Source organism: Cuculus canorus, chromosome 17, assembly GCF_017976375.1.
Source record: "Cuculus canorus isolate bCucCan1 chromosome 17, bCucCan1.pri, whole genome shotgun sequence".
In the NCBI taxonomy this organism is placed as follows: Eukaryota; Metazoa; Chordata; class Aves; order Cuculiformes; family Cuculidae; genus Cuculus; species Cuculus canorus.
In genome coordinates this window covers 1351266-1369511 of record NC_071417.1, presented here as the reverse complement: position 1 = coordinate 1369511, position 18246 = coordinate 1351266, and the positions used below count along the sequence as shown (strand labels likewise).

The 18246-nt window shown below is 46.5% G+C and overlaps 1 protein-coding gene across 22 annotated transcripts in view; it reads left to right on the top strand.

The window, feature by feature from the left end:
• Positions 1–18246, top strand: part of FBRSL1 (fibrosin like 1) — a 539160-nt gene that overhangs the window by 477108 nt on the left and 43806 nt on the right. For all 22 annotated transcript variants that reach the window (XM_054082211.1, XM_054082227.1, XM_054082219.1 and 19 more), the window contains one exon: positions 2482–2527. In XM_054082211.1, coding sequence (XP_053938186.1) covers positions 2482–2527 — 46 coding nt within the window. The remainder of the gene's footprint in view (positions 1–2481; positions 2528–18246) is intronic.

Genomic DNA, 18246 nt, shown 5'->3' with positions numbered 1-18246 from the left:
AGACATTCACTGTTTCAGAATGGTGCTCGTGCCAAAATCTGCTCAGATCTGGAGCTAGAAATCACCAGAAGTGAGAGCAAAAGTTACTGTAAGTTCTGGGTCTGAAGATTTGTGTCTGTAAACTGTGGCTGTGATGTTGATAACTCTGCTCTGTGAGTGTTGACTCTGCTTGTTGAAGGCAGTGCCACACACTGCTGTCCGAAGACTGAGCAATAATCCGTGTGTTTTACTTTCCCTTAAAAGTGAATTTTCTTGCTTGTCTTTCTTAAACATTGTTTTTTAGTAGCTGTAGCACTGAGGTCTTTAGCTCGTGATGAAGCACTGCCAGCCTATATTAAATCCTTGGCACTGAATTAGGCAGAAGGGGGTGAGCTGGTGGTTGCTGTAAAGCGGAGTTGGTGGGACCCAACTTCCCAGATGGGGCAAAGCAGAACGCTTCTGGCTGGGGTGGCTGCTGCTACCGGCATGGGTCCTGCAGCCAGCGGCTCGCTCAGGACGGCACCCAGGGAAGGGCAGCTCTTCCGAGCGGGCTGCTGGTGAGAGAGCTTCTCTCCTGGGCTGCACATCCCACACTCCAGCCTCAGAAATGTAGGATTTGTGGCTCAGCTGCCGATTTACAGCTTGGGCTTTAGTGCAAGCCACACCAAAGTTTCATTGCCTGTAAAATGGGGGAATCTTATTTATCCACCTGCCACGTGTCCTAGGGCTTAGGGAGTGCTGTGAGGCGAGGTCCCGGCTTTGTGCAAGCTGTTAGCATGGGTGAGTTCCCAGAGCCTGCAGATGTGCTCTGCATCCGTGGTGACTTTGTGTTGATTATAAGTGAAAAATCTTCTAACAATGGGTTGTAAATTCAGAGTTGGCTTTCAAACATTTTATGCACCACTGTTGTTGCTGCTGTGTGACGCTGTTACACTTTCTTTGCAAACCAGCCTAGGCAAAACCTTGTTTAATCCTGGTTCTTCCTCTCTTTAATCCATGCAGTGAAGGGATCGTGCAGGTAACTGATTTTCCCTAAGATTTTAGGATCCTTTTGCTGAGCTGTGTAACGATCATACATGCCACAGCTACACGTGCAGCTTTGTCGTGGACATGATTCAGAATTTTTTTCTTATGTGTCTCAGCCTCAACCTATTTTTCATGTTATTTTCCCTCTCTTTTTTATGCATTTGCATTAAGTAAGACATTCAGTGCTTGCAGTGCCACTTTCCTTAGAAATAACATTAATAGATCACTCTTTCTTGCTTACTATATCTCATGCAGATCTTCTTGCATTTTACTATTTGTTTTTGTCCTTCTGAGTCGTCATTTAAAATATATGACAGTGTAATACAATTCATAGTGCTCTTTATCATGCAAATCTCCCAAGGCACCTTAGAATAAAATCAATAAAATAAAAAAGAAAATCAACTTAGTTCAGCCATGTGTTGAATGAATTCATTATTTTTAAAGCAGAGCCGGGGGAGAAAGGCTTTTTTCACTTTCAATATCTTTTGCTCTTCAGCTTTGTACTTCACCCCATTTTATTCGTGCAGCAGTCAGTGCCAAAACGTTGATGATATTTTCAGCTCTCTTGTAGACGGTAGAAATGTTGATGGTGCTCCCTGCTCCCAGACCAGCTTTGGTTCTGTAGAGGCTACTTGCTATTTTATCAGATAGCAAGGAGGTAAAGCTTGTGCTGAAATAGGTTGACTGTTTGATATCCGTGGGGGGAGGGAAGGAAGCCATCAAATTAACTCATAAAAGCTTTATTTACGATGAATCCCTGTCTGTCATTATCATCTTGTCTGTAACCCAGTGACCCTGATTATCATGAAGCTGTTTACAAGGTTTAGGTTAATTGGATTTCTTTAACTATTTCCCAGAGCCGTGAGGAGCACAAATACACTGCCTAGAGTTCAAACAGCATAGTGCAACCCAGTTTGCGAGGAGAGGGGCTGCTTCCGAGAGGAAGTTGTTTTGTTTCATACTCAACTAAGTACATAGCAGCATGTACCTATCATTTGGCATAATATTAAATAACACCCTCTTTCATACGGATGTGTTCAGTTGCAACTTGTGTTTCCAATACACAAACTTACATTTTGCATGTTCAGCAAGAAACGAGCTTATTTTCAATGAGAGAGGCTTTGAAATGGTTTTTTGTTTTGTTTTTTTTTTCCTTTAGCTTGATAGCAGTTTCACTGGTTTTGTTTTTATATGAGGAATCATGGATAAGATAGCTGTGCATTGCATGGCTGCCTAAATAAACGAGACAGGAGGATATAGTTGGGTGAGATCAGGACAGTACTTGTGTACGCTTTGCTTTCATCTTCTTAGGATGCATGCTCATTCTTTAATGGCACAACATTGCGCCCTCCAGGTGCAATGTGTAATTGCAGGTCTACAGATAACCAACTTGTTTTATGAGCTGTGTTTTTGTGAGCAAACCTTCCTAAATTCTCCTTCAGTATTACTCACCCGCTTTTTCTCTTTCCTTTTCAGGCTTCTGTAGGCTCTGAGAAGCTGTTCTCCCCTGCAGCAAATAAAGGTAAGTGATCTGGAGAACTGTGTTCCTTATCTTGGAGGAAAGGATTTGAGTTGTGAATCTGTATCGGGCAAATAGTAGGACATCAGCTTTGCCGGCGCCTTTAATTTTGCCACACACATTGTCATAAAGATCAGCTTTACGGGCTTGTGATGATTAAGTTAAAATTATGAGCTGCATTGTCTCAGCGTGGGGTGGGACTTCTTCCCTACCAGTTAGATTTGTAAGAAATGTCTTAGGAAGAGGGATTACTGACAAAGGACAAGTCATCCTTTACTGCAGGGGATATGCTTTTCCCCAGTACGATCACATCCTCGTTTATTTTAAACAAAGCAGTATTTCAGTGTTATCTGTATTATCCTCACACGAGCTTGCGCATCCCTCTCCTGCCAGTGCACACAGAGCGGTTGTGTCTGTGTCTTGGCTCTCCAAGACAAGGTGGAAGGTGCTCAGTGACTTGCAGGGGTTTGGCCCACAGCTTCCACTATTAATTGAGAGTTACTTGTGATATGCAGTGGGTGTTGCTAAGAGACTGCGCCGGCTCAGATTCCCCTTGGGAGGCACGGTGACTTATCTCTAAATACACCAAGCTCAGTACAGCTGTAAAAGAGGACGACTCCAATTCGGTGTGTTCCCAGGGATGATCTCGCTGAGATGGATACTGGGCAAAAATACTGAAGAAAGAGCCTCAGAGGGCAAAACATGGCGCATGATGGAAGGCATTGCTCTGGGAATGGTTCCCCTTTATCATGCGAGGAGGCTGGTGGCGTGGCTTTGAAAGAATTGTCAGGATGTACGGCTTTTCTGCAGTGTTCTCAGAATTCAGCTACAGAATAAAAGCAGTTCAGAGCAATAATGAATACTATGGACACACAGAGACCCCAGAGAGGGGAGATGATGTCCATTAGTAAGAAGTGATGAAATAGCTTTCTTAGGTTATTTCCAGAGGGCCAAGAATGGTATAACTTGCAGTTCTGTAGGATTAGGTGCTGGCCTTGGAAAGGCATTTTAGTGGTTGTGTGCTCCACCACCTGGATCCAGGTCAGTTTATAGCTGGGCTCTTTAGTAGCAGCAGGTATTAGGAATTCTCTTTCTTTCCAAGCTTTGCAGATTTTTGATCCCAAACATGGAAACTGATGACAAGCCTGTTATGTTAGTACGTTTGCAGATATTTTTAAGAAAGTATGCAGCTTTATCTTGAGGAAGGAGGGAAGTTTAAACAAATGCTAGGGAAGAGCATTCATCTTCTCTCAGCCTTGGCTCACTGATAAGGCAAACCAGATTGCCCATACGGCACTATCTCAGCAAAACAAAAACCTTGCCATCCTGCATAAATGCGTGGCACAGAGATCTGCTGGAGAGACTTATGTTGAAGCGATAGCAGCTTTGTTGGCTCCTCCTTGTGCTGAAGCCTGAGATCCCCCCACCCCTTCATATCGTGGAGCAGCTCAGCAACATGAGTTTTCAAAATACCTGCCTATCAAGAAGTTAAATGTGTGAATGGCTGCAAATTTGCTGTCTTGGAGTCTGTGTTCACTGCTGTTTATATCCCTGTAACTTAAGCCTGTTCGTGTTTGGTTTAATATGAGAGTAGATGTAGCCAGCTTTGGGAAGCTCTGAGTTCACATCGTGATTTTTGTCCTGGACTTCTTTTACCCTGGCCCTGTACCGGTGGAGCCCTGCTGATCGGCATGGGCTGCGATCGCGGGCAAGCTCAGCGTTCGGCACTTGTGTTGAGAGGTGAGAGAAATTTCCCTCGGCGAGATTTTGTGCAGAAACCCAAACAGCGCTAAATTCTACCCCTCGACCTGTTATCACTCCCGCAATGCAAGAGCCAGATTTGTCTCTCGCACATGCAAATGAACGCTGCTGCGAAGCCACCGGCTCAGTGATGCCATATGGCCAGGAGAAAGTGACTTTCAAAGCGTTGCGCTTAAATTCCTTTTGTGAGATAAGAGCGTTGATTTAAGGCCGATGTTCTCCGGGGCTGGAGCCGCGGTGGCTGCTCGGGGAGGGGATTAGCTCAACACGGTTTCCTGATGGGCACACGCGGCACAGCACGTGCTCATCCTCTCCCGTAGGCATTTGCACTATGCCCTTCTTTTGTAAACACTTGCGGCCTTTTTGGAGAGATATTAACTAGCAAATCTGAGCGTCCATGCTACACCTTTTATGGAAGGTAACCAGGCTTTTAAAACACAATAAAGTGGATTCATTGTCCGCCGCAACTCCCTCTGTTCCCACAGACTTTCCCTGGGGATGTGTTTGGCCTTCCGTATTTGCTTTATGCTGTCCTAGCTTATCAGCAGCTTAGCAGTGCAATTAAGTATTAAGATAGACCGGTTTCGCTTATTTGAGGCTGGAACAGCTGTAAAACGTAACCTTTGACCATATTTCACAGCTCCACAAAAGGCCCGAGGAGCAGCGTCTTTGTCTGGGGTTCTCTGGGTAAGGTTTGTCCTCGCCCCCTCCCTGCCGCAGCGGTGCTCCTCCTTTGACACCAGTTCATCTGCAACAACAGATGGGCAGCGTAGATGTCCACTTCGGGGACCGGTCGCTATTATGTGGCAGAGAGAGGTGTCGTGACCCGAGGTGACCTCGGTAGTCACAGCTGTGAAATAGGCTGAATGGGGCACTTTGAGTTTCCAGGAGAAGAGGAGATTAAATCCTCTGTGTAAGGAAATAATAATCAAAAATAAAAGCAGAGAATCTCTGATTTGCTATGCTGACAGGTCTTTGTTTTCTGACGCAGAAAAGCGATTGTTTAGCCAACTTGTCACTGCAGCACAGAGTTACAAGGGCATTTGCTGCCAAGAGCCGGGTGTTCCATCCTCCTAGTGAATAAATTGATAAACAAATAATAAAGGTCTGTTTGCTCTCTCATGCAGCTCCTTTCTCACAGGAATCTCCCTGCCATCCCTTTGCTGTTTCTGAAGGGCAAGTGCTGTGCAGGGCAGGGGAGGTGTAGGCTAAGGCAGGATCCATCCGTGTCCCTTTGTCTCCAAGTGAGTGGATGAAGGCAGAGGGAGTGAGGGTCATGGATAGGAGGGCAGATGCTTTGTGAGGCTGGGGAAGTGAGAGGAATGTTCACCCTGGAAGGACCTCTGCCTACCTCCTGTGGTGGTATTTTTAAGTGGGGGGGGGTGGGATAGTTTGTATTTTAAAGACTCAAGTGTTGTGTTCCTGTTGCTGGCTCCCTCCCACAGTGGACTTCCCTGATGGATGTCACTGGATTTGCTGCAGACCTGCTGCATGCTAGGGAAAGCGAGGGAGAGGATGTGTTTCCTACCACGGAGACCTGCTGAGTCCCCAGCCGTTGAACCTTTGGCCGCTGATGGGGTTAAGTTGAAACAGATATCTGAAGTTAGATGTTCCCAGATGGCTTCAGCGTTGGCCAAGACCCCTGACGAGGAAACTCTCCATTGCAGAGTAAGCAGAGAGTGGACAGAAGCTAAGGCATCCCTGTTCTTAACTCCAGGCAGGCCTTGGGTGTGGAGATGCCACCCCGCCTGATGGAAGGGGTGTCTAGGAGCCCCAGGGCATCAGCCAGTGTGCCCGTGGAAGAGCCAAACCTGCTGGCCACGTCTGCTCTGCAGCCCCGGGGAACGCTGGGCAGCAGCTGGAGGGACAAGAGCTTTGAAGTTTTTGAAGCCAAGTACATTGCTCCTATCATTGAATCAAAATCAGACTGGACAGGGAAGGAGCGGTGTAATCCAGCTGCCTAGTGGCACGGAGCGCCTGGCCAGGACCCAGCTTTGCCCTGGGCTGGTTGGGGGCTCACTGAGCTCCATGTCTCCACTTCCCCCTCGTGCAAAGTGAGGAATAATGCTTGTCGGCCGAGTGCGCTGAGAGACTTAATTAATGAATGTTTATCAAGCGATTTATCAAGAGATCCTTTTAATGAGAGATTCCATAAACAGCGCAAGGCTTCATTTTCATGGCAGTAATAAATGGCAGCAAAAATAAGTCTTATCCTTCCCCCGCATATGCACCCCCCAGGAAAAGAAAGATTGCTTACCCTCCGCTCTCACTTCTCCGTGGGTTTCTAGGCACAGGGCTTTGAAGTGTGATCTTTCATCATGAACTGTACACATCCTCAAAGCTCTAAAGCTCACAGCCTGTGTCTTAGCCCTCTGACAAGAGGGAGGCAAGCTTTGTCAGTGTGCAGGTCATAATTGTCAGCCATGGGATGCACCGCAGCCACCCGCCCCTGCGGGCTAATGCAGCTTATGGCTCTTTGAAGTTCCCTCCCTTCATTTTCTGTCCTCTTGACCACGATTCTGCGCCTTGGGCCAGCAAGAGAGATTTCTTGTTCAGAGATGACACTGAGCCCTGACAAGCACATCTGAACAAGAGAAGAACCCTTGTTCCTCTGAGATCACTGCTCCATAATGTTGTTGCCTTAAGGGGACTGTCTCTCTTTTTCTCTCTGCTGCTTCTCTTCTTCCTTTTTTTTTTTTTTTTTTAATTCAGCACTAAACTATCACACTAAATCGTTTTAAAAGCTGGAACTACAAAACCTCCAGTGTAGGACATGCTGTTAAAAACTGATGTTTATTACTGTGAGGTAGGATGAGAGGGGAAAGGAGGGGCAGCGGGGCAGGAGCAGGACAGGAGGGCGGCGAGTCCTGCCAGGAGGAACCTGTGAGTGCCTGGTGATGCAGAAAACAACCTGAACGCAGCTGGGCTCAAAATACCGTGCTCAGTGCAGGTTTGCAGCAACGCAGCCTAATGGTTGCTCAGCGCTGACATGAAATTCAAGAGCCCAGTGTCTCCAGCGCTCGCCGTGCTGCCTCCGTGCTTTGTTTGCCTCTGGTTCTCCCTCCAGTTGTCAGAGTCGGGGACTGGTATAGGCTGGGATGGCATCTCCTGTGATCAAGGGCACCTCTCCTTCAGGGCGCCTACCTACAGTGCCAGGCTGTAGAGTTTTCCATTGCACGAAGATCTGTGTAGGCACAGAGAAGAGAGTTTCACTGCACCTGGTCAGGCAATCGGATGTGTTTTACCTGAATAGAGATCAGGAATAATATCGTGACTTTTCCCAGTTTCCTGCCTGGGGTCCAAGATGCCAGAGAATTGGAGAGGCGTCCTGTGTCTTGATCTCAGTTTTATCCCCAGGTTCTGGTTATGTGTTGATGAGGTCAGTGTCCTGTGTGTGATTACCTGCACAGTCAGTGAACTCGAGAGGGGTGATGATTTACAGCTCAATCTTTGCACAAGAGTCCATCATAGTTACAGTCATGCAAAAACTTCCACAGCAGCGTCTGTAATAATAAAGTAATGCATTTATTTAGATAACAACTGCGTTGCTGTGATTTACACAGTGCTCGGGATGCTCTGCTCTGCAGCTGCTACACTCCCCACGTTGCATCTCTTGTGATTTTATCTCAGTCTTACATTATTCTGTGTTTTTCACAAAACCTAGGCCCTAAGGGGGCTTGTACGAGAATCTAAGCTTTAATTTCAGGTTTTAAGCAAGACTTTAGTCTTCCTGGCCACAGAGAAAAGCCTGCAACTCTGATTCTTCTGTGCTTCAAAGCCAGCAGGCAGTTGAAAAGAAGCCCAAATACTTTGTCTTTAACCTCGTCTTAAAGACGCTTTGTGATTTGTAAGTGCTTTGGGGGTTGGCAGTACTGGATAGCCTGAACTACCTAAATCCAGCATGTGAACCCATCCCAGCATCTTCTTTTGGAAACATTCTATCTGGTTCTGTCACTGCCTGGATGAGCAGTGCATATGCATATTTATAATTGTACAGTGGCCTGGGAAGGCGCAGGAATTTAGTTTTCAAACAAGGTGGGTAACCAAGATAGTCACCCAAGTCACAGCCAGTTAGCCACATTGCAAAACAAAGCCAAACACAGAAAATAGCACGGTTAAGCACAGTTTTCCAGTCTCTTTTCATTTTCTGATTTTTCAGTCTCTGGAAAGCTCGCAGCCTTCCCTTTGGGAGCAGGAGTGTACTCTGTCTCCCCTGTTAGCTATGTTAAATGTATTTAATAGTAGCTGAGGATACAGCCGTCTCCACCCATAGCAGCTGTCTGTGAAAGTGCGATGCACAAGCAGGAGAGACCATTCACCTTAACCACACTATCCAGTTAACTTCATAAAACTCAGTTAGACTGCAGAAGTGGATAGTTTATTAACTTCCATACAAATTGAGTGTTGTATTCCTCCGATAGCAGAGCTGTCTCCTGCAGACAGAAGGTTTTGCTTGCACTGTTTGCCATGCGGGTTGCACAGCTTTCTCCCAGTTTGTCTCCCTCAAGTGAGCCAGCATAGAGCTTTCTTTGTCACTTCAGACTGCAGCCAAGAGAGTTGAAAAGTTGGATTATAAACATTTCCAGGCCTTCTGGTCCGTGTCTTGTGTTTTGTGCTGTTATTTTAAGGATGTGGGGTATGTTGCTGCATTCCTGTCAGTGGGATTAGAATGAATAGAAGCAATACTGTAGGAGATAAAATGTGTTTAATTATTTATTTGAGTATTACAGACTGAAATTACTTTTTGATTTAAAGCATCCAAGTCATGGATATGTTTTTGGAGGAGAGAGAGTCAACGCAGAATCATATAGGCACAATTACCAAGGGTAATGTAAGAGGTCTCTTTGCTCAACTGCCCTTCCTCTGCAGAATTTGTTCATTTCCTTAAAGACTTCAAATTCTAAATGCGGCTTTGTTAAGTATCAGGGAGAGCTAACTGCATGCTGTGCCTTGCCCACCAAAACATAAATAAAATAAATAAAAGTCTTCGTTGTATAAATGTTATGAAGTGGGTGGTTTATTTTCTTTAATTATACTTTTTATTTAAAATAAACTGTAAAAGCAAAATAATATAGATCCGGAATGCGCCAGCACAAACTCGTATTGATTGAGTAGGCGCATTCTAGCTTTTCTTGGTTCATGAGAAAGTAGATAAAAGGACCATCAAACTGTAATTCAGTTGTGGAGGTTGCAATTCAGAGAGGAGGGAGCTGGCCTCTTCTCCCCAGTGACAGGGGACAGGACAACAGGGAATGGCCTCAAGCTCCGCCAGGGGAGGCTCAGGCCAGACATCAGGAAAAAAATTTTCACGGAAAGGGTCATTGGGCACTGGAACAGCTGCCCAGGGAGGGGGTGGAATCCCCTTCCCTGGAGGTGTTTAAGGGACGGGTGGATGAGGTGCTGAGGGGCATGGGTTAGGGAGTGTTAGGAATGGTTGGACTCAGTTATCCAGTGGGTCCTTTCCAACCTTGTGATTCTGTGAAAAAACAAGAGAGAAAAAGAATTCCTTCCAAATTCATGCAGTAGTTTATGTTGCCCAGACTTCTAAAGGACAGTCGAAAGATGCATCATTTTGGTCTTGGTTTATTGTTTGCTTATCTGTTTTCCGGAGTGGTGAAAGCCAAGCGGATAAGTTCTGTTCCCAGCCATGGTCCAGGATGGCAGGATGCTGGGTCAGGTTGTAGCTCAGCACCACGAGGATGCTGTGGAGAGGTGATATTAAGAGCAGCAGTTCCAACCCCCACAAAGCTATCAGATCTTCTCGATTCTGCTTTTAAAATACCACAGAGACATGTTTAATTCATGTAAGTTTTTGTAAAGCTTCAGTTTCTTAGGAAATTAAATATTAGGTATAAGCTTCCTTCCCTCTTTGTGCCAATGGCACCAAAGGGGGGGTGAGGGCCAGTGTCCATGCCCTTCGTACAGGTCTGAGCACGCCACAGCTCCGTTCACATGGGGTGGTTCCTCGTGAAGGGGAGTCCTCCTCCTCCTCAGCTCTGGGCCAGAGGTGTGTGCTGCCCCGTACTGGGCTTGGTCTGGGTTTTTTAAGCTTTCCTTTCCGTGCTGCTTTCCACCCTGTGCTCTGTGTTTCCATTGGTGTGAGGCGGTTTGACAGGCACTGATGGGCAGCTGTCCTGTGCTCTGGAACAGCCCATCGGGGACTCCCGGTGACACGGTAACCTGTGCTTGGTGCAGGGCAACTTGGCGATACAAAAGTAATTTGACGAGGCGATGGGAGGTAAGGCTGGTGCAGGGGGGAGCTGGATCTGATCCCAGGTCGGCTTGGGTTTCCTTCTGGGCGATCAATGGGAGTGATCAATGAAACCAAGGCGTGCTGTTTAATTGCAAATAGATCTGGTTACTCATTTGTGAGCGATGCTGGCAGGGTCTGTGAGTCCCAGCGAGGCCCCAGCATCCAGCAGCAGAGACTTGAGGATAAGAAGATGCTGCCAGCATCTCGCTGCTTCTCCCTGTCCTGTCACCGTCCCCCAGACACCGAGGTCTTTCTCCCGGGCAGGGATGTGGCTGGTGAGCAGAGCCCTGCTATCTCGGTCAGCCTGCGGCAGGCAGGTTGTGCTATGGTTTGCGGCATTTTTGAGTGGATTGTTTTTTAATTTTAGCTTCATTTGAAATCACTGCCGTAAGTGATGTAGTTCTCCGGTCCTGTCCCATGGGAGGAGAGGAGGGAAGGCAGGTTAAGGGCTTGCTTTCAGCCCACAGAGTTCTTGCCATTTTTTCCTTTAATAACTGCATGAGCTGTGCACGCACGTGCTTGCCACTTCTCTCACCTCTGTGCTTCGCTGGCCATCCTTCCTACTAACAAGGGCTGAACACAGTTCCCTGCGGAGCCTGTTAATGTTGCTTCCGAGCTGCCTAGGGACTCGCAGCATGAGGCTTTCCTTCCCTATGCTCTGTGCACTCGGCCTCAGGTCCTGGGCTCGATTCAGCCAGGTAAAGCCATACTGACGCCATTGACTTCACTGGATTTATTTGGGTTTACACCGATGTGTGAGAGAGCAGGGCTTGGCATAGCGTTCGTGTTTGCTGGTCTGTGTTTCTGAAAAGGATACTTGTTCTAGCTTGTTGAGTTTTTCTCCAAACAGTAAATATTTTGCTGTAAATCGCTGGGGCAGAGAAGTGACTGCACTGCTTTTAGTTCATTTATTTGCTTTAAATTGATGGCAGAGTCTTACAGGAGGTAATAGGAAATTAAAAGCTTTCTATATTTTTTTTAACCATCCTGCAAAATTTATTGCAGAATTATATCCTCGCTATGGGATTTTGTCGGACAGTTCAAAAAGCCTGTGGAGAGGTTGTCGTTTGCCATTAAATTTTAAAAGTTATTGAAGTAATTTTTATGGAACCCTAATAAGTTTTTGAAGAAACATATTGGTTTCATCACTAATAAATTCTTTAAGGCTTATCCATAAGGGAATAGTCAGACTTTCCAGTGAAATGGACGTTAACGTTTTGCCTGTTGGAGATGCATTCTTAAAAGGTATCAGGAAGGTGAGTGGTAAAGCTAAGAAAACCTGATTGCACTGATCTTCTAGCACTGTCAGATGGTGGGTTCTTCACCAGTCAAGCTACTAGAGTGTGGGTGGAGATGTTAGGAAAAATGAGTTGTTTGGGGTTTTCTTTAAAGATGAGGAAGAAGATTGCAGAGGGAGCCATACAGATAATTCCCGGTGCAGGGGTTAAACTGAGACGCCGGCGTCTGGTTCAGTCCACCATTACATTCAGGAGAGGTGCAGCCTTGGAGAAGAGGGATGGGTGCTGCCTGGAAGCTCCTGTTCCTCAGGCACTCCTGGTACTTTCAAAATAATAGAAAAGAATGCTTTCACTGTGCTTTTCCACTGCATCCAGAAAAGCACACGGGCTTCTCCCCATGAAAGGAAAGTATCAAGCTGGCTTTGTGCTTAACTTAGCGCTGTTCGTATGTGAGCACAGAGCCACCTGATGAAAAGCGAATGGGCTAGGAGGGAAATAAAATTGTGTAATTGCCAGTTTCCTTCAATTCCGCTCGCTCTCCCGTTTTGCATAAAGGAGGCTATTTAAGTCTCAGCTGGAGTGGGGTTTGGTAATAAGCAAGCATCTATGAACCTGCATCTGCTGCTGGTGTGTGCTTAGTTTGTTCTGTGTTTCCATATCTGATATTGAGAGAGATCAGTCTCCTGACATGGAACCCATGGAAGAAGGGTTTGTCCCTTTAGGCCGATGAGTCCTTGTCCATGTGATGTCTTGAGAAGTGTAGGACCTGGCAGCATTGCCAAAGATCACCTTGGAGTTTGTAAACCCACCTCAAACTGAACTGACTCTTGAATGTTAAACTGCAAAAGCAAAGCCAGAGGTCACTCCCTGGGAAGCTGTCCACAAAGCAGAGTGGCAGAAAAGGGCCAGCCTTGTTGGATGAAGCAGCTAACATTTTCATTTTCTCAGTGCTATGTGATTTGGCTTCCAAGCAGCTAAGCTTTCCCTGGCCAGTTGCTTTCCTAAGTGACTGACCTTCTCTGGGCACAGCGAGAGGCACTCACAGTGCGAGCTGTGCAGAGATAACCTGATACAATACAGGGCTGAAGGCTGGAGGAAGAAGTTTACAGTGTGAGCCTTAAATGTTTATATAATAATGAATGTTGGTGTTATTTTTATTATTGAAGCAGGCTTTAAAGCAGAGCTAGAAACCTGAAACCAACAACTACAATATGTCCATTACTGATCAATTTAATAACCAAAGTGGAGCAGATTATTTATGCCTTTCATTGGATCAACAAACAAATTCTCTGAGCATAATGTACCTTTTGGCCTGAAATATTCTGGCATTACCAGCCAGTCTCTGGCCCCTTAATGTCACTCCAGTGTACATGCTGTAAAGCAGCCTGAAGCAGACATCTGAGGGCTCCCCACTGGCAGTGCAGCGTAGTTAGCCAAGCTGAGTCCCGAGGCCGGGGCAGAGGAGGGCCTGGGTCCAGTGGCTCAGAGCAGCAGAGCACCGTTTCCAAGCCATGAAGGCAGGAGAGATTCAGAGAAACTCTGAAGATACTGCAGGTGGTGGTAGGAGCTGTACCAGGAGCTTTGCTGCCCCTGAGAGCCTGCGTCATCTCAGGACTGGTGCAGTGAGAGAGGCTGCCTTCCTCAAGAATGCAGTTGTTATAAACTAAGAGGAGACCAGTGTGGCTACATCCAGCCCCAGACTGGAAAACACTGCCGCAGAAGCTCTCCTTTCCTACCTACCCTTCCCCTCTCTTCCCAACAGATGAAGAGGACTGGGTCCAGGTTTTTGGCTCAGACCTGTGCCAGCTGCACATTTCCTTCACCAAATGGACACAACTATAAACCTCTTTCTGCATCATTTCCTGCAGGCCTGTACTAAGCATGCCACCCAGGTGTCCCTGTGTACAGCCACTTCTTGCTGAATCCGCTTCTGTTGGCGCTGGTGGGCTTGCCTCCACGTGCTCACGGCAGGGTTCCCATCACAGTGGGTTCATTTTAAACAAACAAAGAATGTGCTGTGATTTGGGAGAGTCTTTCCCATCGGGTCATATCAGAGTTTCTCTTAAAAGGGAAGGCTGGTTTTTGTTTTGTTTTATTTTCTCTTTTCCCCTCTTTTAATATGATCCTGGCAATTTTGTTTTCACTGAAATATTGACTGGCAGCATTGCAAATTGCCTGCATGCAGACAGGAGCTTGCCAGCACTTTCTTATTCAGCTAGCCGTCAAGGTTGTGGATTCCGCCACAAGCAGTGCCAGGAAAGCTGTTGATGAAAAATATTCCTAACATCTGTGAGTCCTCTCCATCCAAATGAGATGTAGTTACATTCTGCTTTTCCCCACGCTGCTTCCAATGCGTTGCTTCGGACACCTAGAAATCCCTGGTTGCAAATCATAAGCTGATCCGATTTGTGGCTCCATTTTCAACTCTTGTCAAAATCCAGTATAAACTGCAAAGTGCCCTTCCCCTGGTCATAATACGAGAAGAGTATCGGCCTCCAACCAGACAGCAGACAGCGTGCATTTCTTTGCCCCGTAAGTCATTTGATCCAGATGCCATCCCATGCTCTCTGTAGCCGCTGTGGTCACAAGCCCACAAGGAGGGTCTTGTGAGAGCCGTGGAGGGAGGACACAGCTCCGAGCATGCGTGTGTGTTTGTGCACACGCACTCTTCCGCCCGAGCAGGGAGGGGACCGAGGTGGGGGGGAAGGGCCCGATTTCCCTTCCACCCTACTTCTACCACCACCACCAATTCACAGGCCAACTGTTAGATAATTAATGTGCCCGGCGGGGCAGGAAGAATCAAAAGCTGTTGTGTTCCCAAGTTTTCTCTGGCTCCGAAAGGCACGGATTGCTGTGTATTCTGGCACCTCGGAGCGGGTTTTCCTCCCTCCTTCGCCTCCCCCTTATTATCCCGTATGTGTGCTGGAGAGGGAAGTGGCGTTCCCAGCCCAGCAGGGGATGACTGTTATTTCAGACTAGCAACAGGGGAAAAGGAACAGCCTGTTGCCTGATTGATGTTTGTTTTTTGTGGACAGACACCAAAGGTTCATTAGAGACGGAAGGTTTGGGAGGAGGGGGGCGGCAGCAGGGGAGACGCTCACTCTTAAGGAACTATTGTACCCTTGCTCGCTAACCTGGCTCTGCACTTTCTTTGACTTCTGTGAATGTCTCAGTTGTACCATTTTGGCCCCGGCGACTTTAGGAAAATATACACACCACAGAGATTTCAGTGAAAGCTCTGCGATGAGGGGGTCAGGGGAAAAAGGAAAGGGAGGAGAGAACAATGCAGTAGGTTTTGCTGTGTAATTAATTTCAAATGTGCTGCTCATCTGTTCTCCTCAGGTTTCAAAAGGTATGAGGGGAGTTTGCAAGGCTTTTCCTACCACATCTGTGTCTTTCCAGAGGTGGAAATGGAAAGCATCTTTCCGTCCATCTGTGAGTTTGACCAGTCTGGTGACGTGGAGCGCCAAGTGAAGCACAAAGCAATGCTGAAAATGTTGATACAGTCCAGAGGTGGAGGAGAGGGAAGGTCAGGAGGCTTGTGGAGGAGCTTCTCCTCCTACCACGTTAGCTAGATGAAGCTAGAGAGACTGAGGAGGTTGGTATTTGGTAAGGCAGATACCTCTACAAAGAGTTGTTAGTCCTGTTAGTGTCTGTCGTTGGTCCTGAAAAGTTTCCAGGTTATGGTGCAGTTGAACTGTGCGGTTTGTTTGGGTCAAACTCTCGCTTTCTCTCTTGCTGACTTCGCACCTTCGAAAAATCTTCCTTAGTATATTTATGTGGGGAACCAAGAAGTTAGTATTAAATCTTTGGTATTAGGGCATCTTGAGTAGAAACAGTTCCTTCTGATTGCTCTTTCTCAAATATCATCTGTTGGACTGCTGCATGACAAACGAAACAAGGGCTTGGCATCTGCCGTAGACCATTGTCCTTCTGTCCCTTCCCTTCAGGTCTGAATATCGATGAAGTCATACAATTGCAGCAGTGAAGAGAAATGAAATGGGCCCGTTAGGTTATTGACTTCACTGCTCTCAACAAGATGTCTAGATGCTAATTTGATAGCCCTATGAGTCTTTGCCAGAAAAATCAGTAAAACAGAAACATAAACTACTCTAAATTACTGCTAGTGCTTTAACAGCTCTGTTTTCAAATTGCTCTTTGCTTAGATGCTTGCACTGAACCCTGGAGCTGGTGAATAATGACCTCTTATTTAAACACGTGGCTACTTTATGATCCTTTGCTCTTAGAAAAAACAACCTGAATATCAGAAGGTGAATATTTCTGAAGTTTGGCCATAAGGAAAACATTTCTACAGCACGACTGAAGAAATTGTTCCCTTTTCTGGTCAGAAAATAATTCAGTACAGCCACAACATGCCAAATACCCCAAAAGTACTTGAGGTGGGCGCTTGTTTGTGATACAGTCCTTCTCCAGGACACCAGTGCTGGTATGTGACTAGTAGAGCTTGACCATATAGTGATAAATGTTTCTGTGGTTCTTTGGAAGGTGTTTAAATACTGCAGGGGTGTTTCAGTCTGGGTAAAGACATATGCCAGGTTTTGTAGACTTTCTAACTAAATAGGCTTTCTGGCACTGCTGTGGGCTGGCTGCTGAAGAGCTGTTCAGTGATAGCGTGTCACCAAACATACGTGCAGGCGTCACCAGCTGCTATGCGTGGGGATGGGTGGGCTTGTGCATCGTGAAACGGCTTCAGTGCAGGTTGTGAACAGCCGAAGTCGATCTGCAGAAACAAAGAAACAGTGAAAAACCCGGAGTTCCAGAATGTGCCATATCTGTAGAAGACTGCTGTGACTTCAGACTTTTTTTCTCTATAAATTACTTCTGGAGGAAAGGGAAATCCTATTTGGAGATTATTCAAGCCCACTACCACCTCCTCTTTATGGAGAGAAAGGAGGCAGATCTGAGTCAAGTCCAGGTTTAATTTCCTGATTCCCCTCCATAGGAAGAAATATATCTTCCTTTTAACTCCTGAACAAACAACTGCATTGGCCACATCACAGAGAAGTGTCTCTTAGATCACCTCCAGATAAACCTGGATTGCAGTATTTGCTCTTGACCGTGGATCTTTCTGTATTTTGTGCTTGCCAAGTATCTTGAGCGGTACCTGAGATCTCCACAGAAGGCAAATCTATTCCTCTGCTCATTGCTGGAATGGGGACCATATCCTAATTCCCTGCACACATGGAACAGCCATAACAGCGCTTCGGAGCATGGCAGGAGTACTTTGAATTCTCACTGTTTGATCTTGGCCATGCCTTTCCTGCTTGTCACCTCTCCCATCTTCAGTTTTGGCAATAAGGGAAGAAGAAAGGCAGACAGCACAGCTGGAGAGGGGAGGTGGGGAGCGAGCTGCTGTCTTGGGGCTGCAGTTCTTTCCCTTCTGGGAGAGCCACTGTCTGAAAGTGCCAGGCAGCAAACCCAGCCATGCCCTGGGGGTCCTTTTAGAGTTAGAATTCTTTACATGTCAATTACAGAGCAAGAGGTTAAGGTACGTGGTTAGCCTCAGCATATTGTGGGATTTCTTTCCAGGGCTCAGGATTAGAAAGTTATTGTAGGGGGAGGGTTTTATTAAAGAACAAAAGCAAAGCCCCAAGGACAGTTTTGGAGGTCCAGCTGTTTTATCTAGCACAAACATTGGATATATTATTTATGTGGGAGAAGGTAGAGGCTTCTGCTGGTTACCTAAAGCTAGATCTCAAAATCCAGAGCAGAAGACAGGCTCAGTCCCTGACCTGACCCATCAGGCTCTGGGAGTGGTACGATGTGTGTAAAATCCCCTGTGAAGCAGGGAGAGCCACCCCACTCCTTGGCATCCTCAGAGATGGAGGGAGCGGGTGTACAGACATTATTTATTCTCTCTGTCCCACTATTCTGGTGGGGGGTTGCGAGGGAGCCATCAAAGCACACAGACGTGGCAGATGTGCCTGCCATCCAAATGACTCCCACAGGTGCTTAATAAAACCATGGGAATAAGAATTTTCTTCTCTTTTTATTAGTTGCAAATAATATTTTTTTCTTCTTTGAAGGATTCCCACCACCTGTTCTAGTCAGCCAGCGAGGTTTGCTTTAAAAGACCATCTTGCTCTTTAAAAAGGAGAGGAGAGGGCTGGGGTATTGCAAGAGCCTTGAACTGCTCCGAGTTTGCCTTTGGAGAGTCACAAGGGAAGAGCAAGAACAGGGAATGCCATAGGGAGGTATTAAATGAGGCCCTTTTGGTTCTCTTCTTGTAGAGCATAAAAATGCCCAAGGCATGAATACTCTGTTCAGATTACTCTTGAACATTTAAATGTCTGTTCTGGTAATTTATAAAATGAAAGGGTGGGAAATGCCTTACATGAGGAAGAAAAGTGAGACCTTTACTGGCATCCAGCACTAGTAATGCAGGAGTTGTTCTGTACTGCTTTGGGAAGAGGGAGAGAAGGTGGGTTTATCTTGTGGATGCAGCAAAG